A 13,444-nucleotide genomic window follows, 5' to 3' on the forward strand; every position below is an offset into this window, starting at 1 on the left:
CATCGAATGATGATGTTGAACACCTGAAGCCAATATAATGTTATATGTCAATTTCACCTTGATTTTAAAAACCTCTGTAATAGAATGTAAAAGATCTAGTTAAGAATTTAAAGAATTTGGGCCTCCCTGGTGGCGCAAGGGGTTAAGCACAGCATTATGAAGAAATCCGCAGCCTCTGCAGCACGAGTTTGATCCCTGGCCAGCCAGGGAACTGACCCACATGGCACAACAGAAATCTCCTGTCTCGCCCACTGCTCCCCTTAGCAGTGTATTTCAGTTAGTTTGCCTGTTCTGCTCCCCGCTCTGTCTCTGGTGAATCCTCTCACCCCTCAAACCTCTGGCCTGTACCCCAGCTCTTGTATGCATAAATAAATAAACCTTTAAAAAAGAATTTAAAGAATTTGACTCTGCTCTTTCTCTATCGCCCCTATGCAAAGGACAGTCTATCTCGAAAGTTATTGCAATTGCTTAAATGTCAGGGGAAAGACTGGGGCAAAAGTAATGGAAAACATGTTGATGTGAAAACATGTAGTGTCATCAGTTTACAACTAGGATCCTCCTCTCTCCTGAGGTCCTTTCTGTCCTCCATTCATTTATTGCACAGATCCCTGAGTGTCTGCTCTGCTGGGGATACAGCCGTGCAGCGGGTGTCCTCTGTTCCCCTTCAAAGCTCACACCTAAGCGAGAACACAGCCAGTGGGCAGTGACCACCCAGCATGGCGCACTCTTCTTGGACCTGTCCCAGGCCTGGAGCCCAAGGAAAGCTTCCCGGAGGAAGCGACACCTGAATTGAGACCTACAGGAGAAGTAGACTCAGGTGAATGGAAAAGAGTTTCTAGCCAGAGGGAAGAGCATGTTTGAAGCCCTACAAACACTGGAAAAACTCCACGGGTTCCTTCTGTCCAGAACATAAGTGTCAAGTGAGGCAGCGTGAGAAGTGGGCGTGCAGAGGTCAGCGGGCCTGCGGCTTTGCGAAGAACTTTGGATTTTATACCCCAAAGGCAAAGGGGAGCCACTGAAGGGTTTTCGGCAGGTGACGGGTCGTTGTAGTGAAAAGACCACTGGAGCGGTAGATACGGTGGCCAGGGGAGAACACAGAAGGAGAAAAGGGCCAAAACGCAATGCCACCACCGATGATAGCAACAAAATGAAACAACAAGCAGAAAAGAAACCCACTAAATTAACAAAGGGGAGACCATAGGGAGTTGCAGGCAAACCAGGAGACCGGCAGCTCTCAACCAAAGGAAGAAGAAAATTTCAAGGAGCAGGACAGACAACTGCTGCCAGAGGAACAGCAACATAGCAATCAGAGGTTGCCATTGGATTTAGAAACGAGATTAGTGAAGAAGATTATTATAAGTAATATTATTGTCCTAGTGAAAGCAGCTTTAATGAGTAGAAGTTGTGTGGGATTAAATCGACCGCATCAGTGCTCATCTATCCCCTTCACTTCCCATCTCGCTCCACGCTGTTATCTTCCCGATGTGTATCTTAAGTCCAGGCCTCCTCTTTAAGTGCCGCACCCAGAAACAGCCGACTGCTCAGTGTCTCCACTTGATTGGTTCAAAGGAATCTCAACCGCCAGGTTCCAAAACCAATACTCTCCCTGCCCAAACCCGGTCTGCTTCCCGATGCCTCATGTCCACAAATGGAGCCTCCATTCTTCCAGGTGCATAGCACCCCCAGGACAAACCCTATTCCTCACCAGCAACCCTGCGTGTCAACCATTGCCACAGCTTGCCATGTCTTTTGGCCTATGTGTTCCTCCATCGCCACTGCCAACATCCAAGTTCAAGCCGCCATCTTGTCCCTCACCCAGATCGCAGTGGTAGCCTCCTAACCAGTGCCTCCCACCAATCTGTGTACTCCTTCCTGTTCGCTCACAGCAGCTGGAGTCCTATTTTTAAAATGCACAGCTGATCATTCCACTCCCTTGCTTCAAATCCTTCAGTAACTGCCTTCAGGATTCTAAAGGCAGGCACCAACACTCTTACAATGACCCAGGAAGCCCAGCGCAATCTAGCTCTTACTTATCCTCTCAGCCAAAATTCACCACACATCCCCTCCTGCCCTGTGTTCCCTCGCTCTTTTCTGTCAGTTTCTCACATGCCTCACGCAGCATCAGGCCATGCAAGCCGTGTCCCTGTAGCGAAGAACATGTCTCAAGTGTCAAGCTGGGCTAAAACTCCAGCTCCACCCCTGTCTGGTTGAAAAACCCTGAAAAAGCACTTAAATTCTCATTGCCTTCCTTTCCTCATCTGTAAAATGGGGTTACTATTTACCTTGTGGAGTTGTATAAGAATTAAATGAAACTACAGGTATAGAATGCTAGAAATTTAGCCCCCAATTAATGTTAGTAACTGCTGTTATTCCCTATCCTACCTGGTTAATGCTCAAATATCAATCTAGCGCAAATGGCCTGAAGTGGTTCCCCACCCCAACTCGCTAAGCAGGCTATGACGTTGTTAAATGATCACACAGCATCCTGAGCATTTCATCCACAACGTTCGTTGTGCTTTGTGATTATCTCCGTGAGAGTTTCTTTTATTAATTTCTGCAGCCCCACTAGACTGTCAGCTCCAAGAGGCTAGAAAGTGTCCATTTTTCTCACTGCCAGATCCCTAGATCACAGGTTAGTGCCTGGCACAGAAACCAGGTGGTTTCTGAATGAATGATTGAGTGAGTGGGAGGCAAGAAGGTGGAGCCAATGAATTTAGATGATTCCAGAAGATTGTGATCACAAACAGTAATGGCAATCCATGGAAGGGGCCAGGGTTTCTCACTAATTTTTTGAGCTGGCATATCCTTAAGCATGTCTCAGTGCTGGTGGGAAGCAGCCAGGAGAGAGGGAGCTCGCCAGAAGGAGTGAGAGTCATGAGGCTGTGGGAGGGGGTGGGTCTTCGGGCAGGAGCCAAAAGAATTCTCAGGCAGAAGGAGAGACACCTCTTCCGCGGTTTGGGAATGAGAGCTGAGAATTCATGTATGTTTGTAGATCTGGAACCAGCAAGTCCTACCAAGACCTTTCCGTGAATCTTGGTCACGTAAGCAGGAAATCTGGATGCTCCGAGAAGCTCAGCACGCTTGGTGGACATCATTTCATTCACTTTGCCACCCAAGAGAAAGGGAATCATACGTTTTCTTCATCATTGACTGTACTGACGCACTAAAGAGCAAAATAACAAGTTTCCAAAGCAACTCAGTAACAGAGCGGAGACAAGCTGATCTCAGTGTTCCCTTACTGAGCATGCTTCCTCCCCCACTTGGGAAACAGGATGGTAAAGGAAAAAATATCTATATGGTAAAATAATAATGGTTGCGTGCTGGACACGAGTCTAGTATTCCATCTGCCATAACTTGTTTGATCATTGCATTATGATATCATGTTACAGGTGAGGAAAGTGAATCCCAGGGAGGTTAAATAACTTGCCCAAGATCAACAGCTAGTAGGTGGTAAGACTAGGTTTTGAACCCCAAGAGTCTGACTCCAAAATGGATGCATTGAACCACTCTGGTTTCCCCCCTCCCCAGGAAAAACAGGTTAGGAATCAGAAGACCTGGTGTTTCTATCATGAACTAACTCTCTGAACTTGGGCATTCAGTTAGGTATCTGGACATCAGTTTGCGCATCAATACAATGATAAGAAGAATGTTTACCTTACGAGGCTTTTAAAGGATTATAGAATGTATGGTGGGGCCTCCCTGGTGGCGCAAGAGGTTAAGCACCACACTGTGAAGCAATCCGCAGCCTCTGCAGCACAAGTTCGATCCCCGGCCGGCCAGGGAACAACACACATGGCGTAGCAGACCTCTCCTGTCTCCCCTCTGCTCCCCACAGCAGTGTATTTCAGTCGATCTGCCTGTTCTGTCCCCCAATATGTCTCTGGTGAATCCTCTCACACCCCCGCATCTCTGGCCTGTAACCCCAGTTCTTGTATGCATAAATAAATAAATCTTTAAAAAAAAAAAGAATGTATTGCGCTCATCATGATCATGATCGTGATGGTCATGATCGCAGGCTGCGGAGGAGACCCCGAGTCCCCACAGTAGCACAGGAGCAGCAGGTGGGAAGTCCTGGCTCCTCTGCGGCATCAGCTGATTCTGCCCCATCAGCTTTAACATCCCTGACCAAGGCTCCCTGTGGCTGGGAGCAGTTGCGGCCTATGTCCTCCTCTTTGATTCCCCAGCCAGAAGGAGTGACTGTTTATTTTAAAAATACATAATAAATAGCCTGAATGACAGCTCCTGGGAGGGACAGCCCAGCAGGCCAATTTCCAGGCTGCTGGTGGAATCACTGTTCCAGTTTAGAGACAGAATCAGACCATCAGGGCTAGAAGAGAACTTCAAGGTCATCTTCCAGTGCGGCTCCCTGACCCCCTCCCAACCCATTTTACAGACTAGGAAAACTGAGGTCAGGTAGGTGGGATGATACTCGTTACGAGTGGCAGCACTGGGTTCTTTTTTAACCTTGAAAATGTCTTCAAGTGGGTTTAAATAAATGATATCAACTCACCAAAATCGTATCTGAGAAGTACTTGAATACTTGTGTCAGTATGCATACCTGTTCAGAACGGGGTGAAATTCCAAAATCCCACTGCCACCTACAACTAAAACTGCAAGGCAATAATCCGTGGGAAACCCATTCTTCCGCGGCTCTTACTTGGCCCCGTGAGACGTTCCCCCCGTGAAAGGGGAACGTGCCCAGCTCCTCAGGGGCACGGTAACCTGATGGGGAAGCTCAAACTGCGCTTCCCCAGCCCCAGTCTGTGCTTCCCAGTCGGCGGAGCTGAGTTTCCTGGCCTGGGAGAAGAGTGTCCCCCTCTGAGGCGCCGAGTAGGTGTGGAGGTCACCGGAGAGGATAAGCCTTTGGCACCTGCCTGGCGCGCTGTCACTTTGCTGTTATCTGCCCTTTCCTCTCCAAGCAGAGCGCCCTTCCCCTTGGCTGGGAACTTAGACCTTAGACCACTCAGACACGAGGGAACCCCGCAGAAGCCCAGCTGCGCGGGGCCTGGAGCGGCCCGTCCCTCCCCCGCCCCCCCAGGCGGTGAGTAGGCTGGATTCCGCTTGATAAATGAGAGGCGCTGAGAAGGCGCTGCGAGCAGCTGAGCACCGTTCCCGGAGCCGCCGCGGCGAGAAGGCGACCCTCCGCCCCGCGAGCATGGAGCCGCTCTGGGGCCGCGCGCCGGCCCGCCTGCCCGGAGGAGGACGGGAGGGCGAGCGGCTGGACGAAAGAAAGGCTTAAGGGGAGATGGACCGGGGGCGTCCAAAGAGCAGCGTCTGAAAAGGAAACAGGCCGAACCTCGGGAAACCTCCCGGGCGGTGAGTGCCCTCGGGGCGCACGGCGCGCCCCGCGGACGCGGCTCCGGCCGGGGCGCGGCGGCGGTCAAGGTGCGGCCCCAGCAGCGGAGACCCGAGGCCGCACCCGACAGGCCGGGGCGCGGCGGGGGGCCCCGGTCGCCCGCGGGGGGCCCGGGGTCGGCGGGACCGGAAGGCGCAGTCGCGGGGCGCCCGCCCGCAAGGGCCGGGGCGGGGGTCGGGGGCGGCCGCGGAGCCGCCGGCGCGGGCCCCGGGGGAGGTCGGCGACCCCGGGCGTGGGAGCGGCGGGGAGCCCGGAGCGGGGCCGCGGTTGCCATGGCGCCGCGCGGGGAGGGGGCGACTCGGGCCCCGCCCCGGCCCCGCGGGGCGGCGGGCTCCAGATGGTCCCGGGCCTCCCGCGGGAGCCGGCGGCCTGCGGCAGGGGAGGCCATTGTCCTCCTTCCGCGGCGCCGCAGTCCCGCCGCTCGCGCCCGCGCGCCGCCACGCGCCCCGCCGCCGCCGGCCCCGCGCGCCCCCCGCGCCGCTCGCGCCCGGTGACAGCGCCCGCCGCCGCCCGCCGAGCGCCCGGCGGCCGCCGCAACCGCCCCTCGCGGCCGGCTGGGCGCGGCGACGACCGGTGCGCCCCGCCCCGCGCCCTGCCCGCCCGGCCGGCGCTCCGCGCCCAGGTAGGTGCCGGCCCCGGGCCGCTTTGTCCCGGCCGGCGGGGCGGCGCGCTTTGTGCAGCCGCGCGCGGGCGGGGGGCGGGCGGGTCGCGCCGGCCGGCGGGGCCGGGCGCGGCGGCGGGGCCTCCCCGGGCCGGGCGGAGAGTCCGGGGGAGTTGCGCGGACGGTCGCGCCCGCCTCGGGCCGGCGGGGCTCGCCGCGTGGGTGACAGCGCCGGCCGGACGCGCCGCAGGGGCGGCCCGGGGACCGGCCGGCGCCGGGCCAGGCGCTGCGGACCCGCTCGGCGCCTCGCCGGCGTCTGCGAGCCGGGCTGGCGGGGGGCGCCCTGCGGAGCCCCCCTGGGGGCGAACTCCGCGCCCGCCCTCGGGCCCCCGCACCGGTGCGAGAGCGCGAGCGGGGGGCCGGGCCGCCCCGACACCCGCCGCGGGAGGACGGAGCCCCTCGCCGGCCGCGGCGCGCGGGGGAGGGTGTCCGGGGCCGGGACCTCCGGAGGGTTTGGGGGGCTCGGCGGCGCACGGAGCTCCCGGCCAGGCCTATCGCTGGGCGTTCGACTGGAGCGCCGCGCTCGGCTTCTCCCCTCCGCTCTGGCTCGGAACTACCCCCACGGCGCCGCCTGCGCCCGGAGATGCAGGCTCGCCCCTGTCCTAACCTGCCGCGCGTCTCCGTGGGCTGCGGCCCGGCTGCCCTCCGCCCCTCGCGGGCGAGCTGCCACCATTCCAGCGCGGCAGAGCTGGCCCCTTCAGGCATGGGCAGGGTCCCCTTAAACCAGTTCTCCTTGAAGGTGAAGTGGGCAGAGAGAGCTCCGCATAGGTTTTAGCAACCTCTTGGCATATTCAGAAGAGCAAAGGATTTGGGAGGAAAAGGGCGAACACAGATCTTGGATTTGGCCCTTGGAGAAACTGATGTGACTCCTCTGTGACGACTGGGTGTGGGGACGCGAAGGGCCGAGCACGGGGGTGAAAATTAGTCTGAATGATTCTGCCCCGGGTGCAGGACCCTGAAGGAGAGGTTCAAGCAAACATCCACCCACTCTGCCGCCCAGTGCCTCCATTCCTGGGTGGGCAGACAGCACCGTCTTTTATCAGACACACGGCCTTGGGGGAAGGAGCTGGGGTTTTGTTTCTCCTACCAATTCTCTGCCCTGGATGCGTCTTTCTTTTGCCTTCCTGGGAGCTGAGTTTATTGTCATTTCTGTCCCCTCCATCTCTCCGCCAGCCCACTCATACCCTGAGTCCAATAAGATTTTCACTTTGCCAAAGTCCCCATGTCTTCTAATCTATTATTCATCCAGCTGTCAGTGGTTCCGCTCTGCCTCCCGCCCTCCATCCGAGCATCTGTGCGTGCCTGTGCCGGCCAGGGGCCCGGCCTGTCTCTCTCTAGAGCCCGCTCCATCCTCGTTCTCCTACCTCAGCACCAGACACTTATAGCTCTTTGTAGGTCTCGGGGCTTCTGAAGGGAAGTTATATTCGAGTTTAGCATAGGAAAGGGCCCGTGGGGACCCAGAAGCTAACCTCAGGTCACACTCACCCCTGAAACTTGCGTCTTCTCTGCCGTCGCTCCTCTAACCGATTCCCGCTGCTCCGCGTCTTTGGACATCCTCCAAGCGTGGTCCCCAGACCGGAAGCTTTAGCACCACCTGCAAATAGATTAGAAATTCAAATTCCCGGTCCCCACTCCAGATCAACCTAATCAGAAAACCTGGGGGCAGGGCTTATAATGACCCATGTTTTACTCTCCCTCCAAGGTCACTCAATTCATGCGAGCTTGAGAATCCCTGGTCCTGAGCTGTGGATTGCAGCCCTCGGCGTGCCCTAACCGGGGAGCAGAGCCTCTTCCCCTAACCCATTTCCAGGAGCTTTTCTCTAGCCCTAAGAAAGACACTCATTCAGTGGCAAAAGAAAAAGAAAAAAAAAAAAAGACTATGGTCTCTTCATTCAGTAACTCTTTATTGAACCTATTGCACGGGCTTGGAAAACACAAACACAAGTAAAACACGGCCCTGTCCTCCACGGGTTAAAAGCAGAGCCGGCAGAGACACATAAACAACCGACTCTAATACAATGTGATAAGTGCAGTAATAGCTGCTCCCTGCATGCTGTGGGGGCACAGCGGAGGGAGAGACAGCTCCGAGGGAGGTAAAGAATTAATCAGGAGCAGGATGTGGTGAGGGAGGAATTAGGATACAAGGCAGGCTCGGTTGGGGTTGGCAGGGATAGAATTTCTAGCTTTACACGTGGGCTACAGGGCGGAAGGGAGGGGGGCGGCGGCAGCCCTCCAGGATGGACCCTGGGCTGAGCAGGCTGCACCCAGCAGCGCTTGGCATGGAACTGAGCAGGACCCGTGCTTGTGGCTGGCAGGAGTTGGCTTTATGCCAGTATGAACTATAGAAGCTACCTGGACCTGGCCTCGAGGTCAGTGGCTAAGAATAAGGTGCTGGTCAAACTGTCATCTGGAGTAGCTGCCGTAGTGCCCTACTCACGAGGCCACAGGGTTCGCGGAGCCACTGAGGGGTGTCGGGCTGACAGTTCTCCAGCCTAGAGACAGGGGTTCTTGGGGATGGCGGGGACTGGGGGGCCTGAGAGAATGTGGGTGTGGAGAACCAGATTATAGGGGAGGAATGAGACACTTCGTGATAAGAAACCAGAGCGGGCTGTAGGCAAAGAAACTCACATAGAGAACTGCAGAGCCTGGAGGTGGTGACAGAAGACAGAGCACATCGTCCACCAGGCCAGGGGGCCGCGGAGCCCACTTGCTAAACACCGAAACTCAGAGGCGCAGAGATAAGGCCTCAGAACCACCGTGCGAGCTCTGCTCACATGCAAGATCATGGGAAGACACCCTGGGGCCCCGGGGGATCTGCAATCTAAGGACTTCAGTGCCCTCTTACTCCTTATCTCTGCGGCCCCGTCTCTGGAGACTCAGGACACAAATCACGTAACCTCGAGTTAGGCTTGGCCAGAGGAGCATTAAGCAGCTACATTTCTGTTTGGGAGGAGACTCCAGCTCCCCACTTTCTCCCCAAAGGTGTCGGGTTCTGCAGAGTTTCTAACAGCTGGACCTCCCTGGGAGGTCAGGATCCCGTGCTGGGGGACCCCACGGAATCCTCGGGGTGGATGGGCAGGAGGAAGTCACACCCACACATGTGTAGGTTTCATGCGGTTCACAGGGGCCCCAGGGACAGTCGTCGGGACCCAGGGTCAGACCGTCTGCTCTGATAAGTTTCTGCTCTTCGTCGACTACAGAGACAGGAAAGCAGAGCTGGGAAACCTCGGGAACATCCAGGGGGCAGGCAAACAGTAGTAGGCAACCTGGCTGGGAAGGGAAGCCCCGGGGCACTGGAGGAACCCACTCTGTTCCTTTTCAACAGCTTGCTGACCCCACGGAACACTCCTGGGGGCTGGCGGTAGGGGGCAGTGACTCCTGCCCCCTTTTCCAGCGGGGAAAGGGTGGTGGAGGCAAGGATGGGGGGCACGGGCAGCTCCAGCAGGGAGTCTGAGCACTGGACGTGGGCCTCCGGGAACGCGGCCTGAGCATGACAGCCGTGGGAATCCCTGATCTGCAGGGCCGGTGACAGGGGCTGGGGACCCCGCCTGCTCCCCTGTGCAGAGGCTGAGTATTAGGCGACTCGTTCAGGTCAAACCTTGTCCCCAGCGCTCTTTGCTCAGGGTGACTCAACCGTGCCCTAGAATTTATTTTTATATAAATATTTACAGAGCAAATTCAAAGACTGTTGGGATTTAGGGGGAATGATGAATTTTGAAGAAGAAAGGATCCTATGCTTGGTGAAATCAGGCTCTTTTCTGTTACAGGGAACGAGAAGCTCAGGCTAGAACCTCAGACCTTAGCTCCCTCGCACCCCTCAAGCACAACTCCCGTGGCAATCCTGGGAGCCTTTTCTCTTCAGGAGAAAGAGGAGGGGCTGACTGTGCTGACCTCCACATGGGTCGCGCTTCACGGAGCCAGTTAACGACCAGAGCAAGTTGAGCCTTTGTGTGTCCACGGGACACACCTGCCTCCCGTCCACAGCTCACCCCCTTCCCCTTCCTCCTTCCCAGAGGCACACGGAGGTTCTCCACACCTCCAGAACCAGACAGGGCGCCATCAAGCCCTGACCCTAGGAGGGGGTGCTCAGGGTTAGCGTGTCTTTGTGTTGGAGAGGCCCTGGGGAAAGGGGAGGTGCACAATTTGAAGTTCTGATGAACTCACAGGCCCAGCCCCCTCTGTTGATTGCCAAATTACATGAGAACTTTGGACTGCTGAGGTCGTGTGTGTGTGTGTGTGTGTGTGTGTGTGTCTCATCCCTAGCAGCTAACCTGAAGCTCCTCTGCTAGTTCTGAGAAAGGCAGCCTCTGCATGACTTAGAGCTGTGAGTAGGGCGGGCAGCCTGGCCCAGGAAGGGCGTGAAGGGTGCTCCTCTCCCAGGTGCTCCGAGGGACTCCAAGAAGCTGGAGGAACATGTAAATGTTGTGACTAAGACACTGTTCCATGGAGTCTGCAGGAACCTGACTTTAACACCCAGTTCTGCTCCTTCCACTGCCATGGTTTTGGGGTGACTTAACCCCCACCATGCCCCTTCCTCATCTATGAAATGAGGGTGGCGATGGATTCTCGGCCCCGGGGGATGTGACAAGGTGTGCGTGTAAAGGACGGGACACATCACAGCGGACACATACGCCGCACCGCTCAACTCCTCCTGTAGCCAACAGGGAGAGAGCCGCCCTTGCCCTCCCCGAACGCCCGAGCTCACCATCCAGACTTGCCTGCGCCGGCCACAGCCTTCCTGGCGCATCACAGATGCATCCTAGCTTGAGAGTCGGAGCTGAGTCCATCTCAAATCGCCTCCAAGCTATAGGATGCCACCTTGCCTGGCGTAGGGCCGGAGGCCCGTGTGTGGAACTGGGAATGAAAGAACTGGTTTCTACTCATTGTTGGCCCCAGCGCTCCAGGCTGGCTTCCTGCCTTACCCTGGTTTATACACTGCCGTTCTGAACCACGCTGGAGCCCATTCCACTCGCAGCCCCAGCTCTGCCCACCGTCCCTCTCTGCCCCGAGACCCTGGACGCCTTCCTGTCCTCTCTGTCATCTTGTGATGCTGCCACCTTTCTGCTGCCCTTCTGCTTCCCCACCGTGGTTTCCCCTCCCCTGGGGGCTGACTTCCATTGCCAAAAAAAGACCCACCACACGTTATCCATAGGGGACTGGAGCTGATCTAGAATAGGAGGGCCTGGGGTGGAGGCGTGGTGGCCCCGAGGTGCCCCGAGGTGCCCCTCACAGCCACGTTCTCCCTGGCAGGAGCAGGCAGCCACCCACCACCATGAGCAGCACCCTGTCGCCCACGGACTTCGACAGCTTGGAGATCCAGGGCCAGTACAGCGACATCAACAACCGCTGGGACCTGCCTGACTCGGACTGGGACAATGACAGCAGCTCCGCCCGCCTCTTCGAGAGATCTCGCATTAAGGCCCTGGCAGGTGAGATCAGGGGAGGCCCAGGTGATGCGGGGCACTGGGGACAGGAGCTTAGCATGCAGGATCCTGTGACTTCACGGCAAGACCAATGCTCTTTCTAAGCCGGATCCCCTGACCAAGCCCCCGGCCCCCAACTCCATCCTCAACCTCAGCCACAAATGTCCTGCAATCCAGAACACCCCCGCCTCCTGCTCCCCAAGCACAGCGAAGCCGAGCTACCCTGGACTCACTCTGTCCCTCTGACTCACTTCCCAGCCTCGCCCCTCAGTCCTGCTCCCCAATTCTTGTACTGTTCCGTCTCCCCTTACTTTTGACCTCCCCTTACTTTTGACCCCCCTTCCTAGTCCTTAATCTCCACTGTCCTCTCTCTTACCTGTTCTCCCTCCCAGTCCATTATCCCCTGCACCCCCACACCTGTGCCTTCCACCTGCCTGCTCCTCCCGTCCTGTCATCTACCTGTGCCCGCAGCAGGTTTTCTCCGCCCCCCGCTGGTTTCCGCAGCCAGCCATTCCTGAGGTTTGCTCTCCACCTGTCTGCCTGGCCCCTGCCCTCCCCTACGGCCCCAGGCTCACCCCATCAGCAGCTCTGAGTACAAACAAACCCGTCGGACGGCCTCCCAGCGTGCTGGGGAGGGGTTACCATGGCAACAAGAGAATGGCTGCCACCTGACACCACCAGCGGCTGGCGTGGGGCTGAGTCACCCACTCACCCCAAGGCCACCCACCCAGCTTGGCTTCCCTCCTCCATCTCACCCTCGTCTTTTCCACTGACCTGCCCACCTCCCAGCCCAGTGCAGAAGGAGAGACCACAGCACTCTCTCCTAGGGGCAGTGCCCCTGCCAAGGGCAGAGTGGCACCGGGAGAAGGGCCACACTGAGGGAACTGGCTCCCAAAGCTGGACTCACTTTTTACAGGATCACCCAGGGGCGTTTTTAGAAATACAGGTTCCCAAGCACCATCCTGGACACACTGACTTAGTCTTGGGCTGTATGGTTTTGAAGTCAGGACTTTTGAAAAATTTTCCAGGAAATTCTTTCCAGCCAGCCTGGTAGCAGTGTGAGGACAACAGCTTGAGGAGCCCCGTTGTGGCCCTCGTTTCTGGGAGTCCCTTATCACTTCTTCCTGGACCTCTCTGTCCTGGTCGGGTCCTCAGCGTGGCTGGTGACACACTCCCATCAGACAGGAACAGATGTGAGTTATGGAGTTTCCCTCACACCCTGATTCGGGGTGCGTGCAGCCGCTAGAACTGTCAGGATGTCTTCACATGCACCACGTGTGCCCCCTGGACGGCACACAGGTCGCCTGCTCTCCCGCCTGGATCGGGCTCTGGGGAAGAGGTCTGTCCATAGGGGCCTCACAGGGGCGGGGCCTGTCGTGCTGTATGCACGAAACTGGGAGGGGCTGAGCAGGCTGTAAGTGACACAGGGAGCTGGGAAGGGAACCGCAGCCCAGCGGGATTGCATGGGGGGCCTGGTGGGTCCGGTGGCAGGCAAGGAGCCGGCAGGGAAGGTGATCGGGACAAGCAGGAGGAAAACTCTTCTTCCACAGATAAGGAAACACCCAGCAGTGCTGGCCGGAGGGCTGAGCTGGCCTCCAGGCTTCCAACCTTCCTCTTTCTGTGCTCTCTGAGCTGGGGATCAAAGCATGTCCTGAGGGGGACCTCCCCGGCCACTTGTCTGCACACCTGCAGACCTCTGGAAACTGGAGCTGGCTGTGGGCGCCCCCTCTTTCTGTGGCTCTGCTGGACGCTTAGGTGGCTGGGGCCTGATGGGCAGGTCTCTAAGGCACTGGAGGTTCCCTCCTCCGCCCCCGGGGTCTGGCCCTGCCCCAGCCGGCCGCTCCGCCTCCCGCCCCTCCCCCGGCTCCGTCAGACCTGTTTGTCTGGAGCTGCTGGGTCTCCTCTCGCACAGCCAGGTGTGCCAGGCTGACTTGTCCCGGCGTTCACACATCCTGAAACTCCTTGTCCCACTCCTTGAAACTTCTACTATCCTTGAACCTCCCC

General features: G+C 57.5%; 2 protein-coding genes across 3 annotated transcripts in view; one reads left to right on the forward strand and one right to left on the reverse strand.

The window, feature by feature from the left end:
- Positions 1-12,059, reverse strand: part of CUNH11orf80 (chromosome unknown C11orf80 homolog) — a 78,479-nt gene extending 66,420 nt beyond the window's left edge. Inside the window, exons 1-2 of the mRNA XM_054697548.1 lie at positions 12,016-12,059; positions 7,503-7,611 (exon numbers count right to left, since the gene is read on the reverse strand). Coding sequence (XP_054553523.1) covers positions 7,503-7,571 — 69 coding nt within the window. The 5' untranslated portion in view covers positions 7,572-7,611; positions 12,016-12,059. The remainder of the gene's footprint in view (positions 1-7,502; positions 7,612-12,015) is intronic.
- The window catches only part of SPTBN2 (spectrin beta, non-erythrocytic 2), a 34,582-nt gene continuing 26,326 nt past the window's right edge, over positions 5,189-13,444 (forward strand). Inside the window, exons 1-2 of one of the 2 annotated variants that reach the window (XM_037517493.2) lie at positions 5,189-5,316; positions 11,268-11,446. In XM_037517493.2, coding sequence (XP_037373390.1) covers positions 11,290-11,446 — 157 coding nt within the window. In that variant the 5' untranslated portion in view covers positions 5,189-5,316; positions 11,268-11,289. Of the gene's footprint in view, positions 5,317-5,940; positions 5,979-11,267; positions 11,447-13,444 lie in introns of those variants that run through there. The other variant, XM_037517492.2, reaches the window with a different exon arrangement.

The sequence above is a fragment of the Talpa occidentalis genome, unplaced genomic scaffold (assembly GCF_014898055.3).
Source record: "Talpa occidentalis isolate TD23 unplaced genomic scaffold, MPIMG_talOcc4v2.1 talOcc4.17, whole genome shotgun sequence".
Classification (NCBI taxonomy): domain Eukaryota; kingdom Metazoa; phylum Chordata; class Mammalia; order Eulipotyphla; family Talpidae; genus Talpa; species Talpa occidentalis.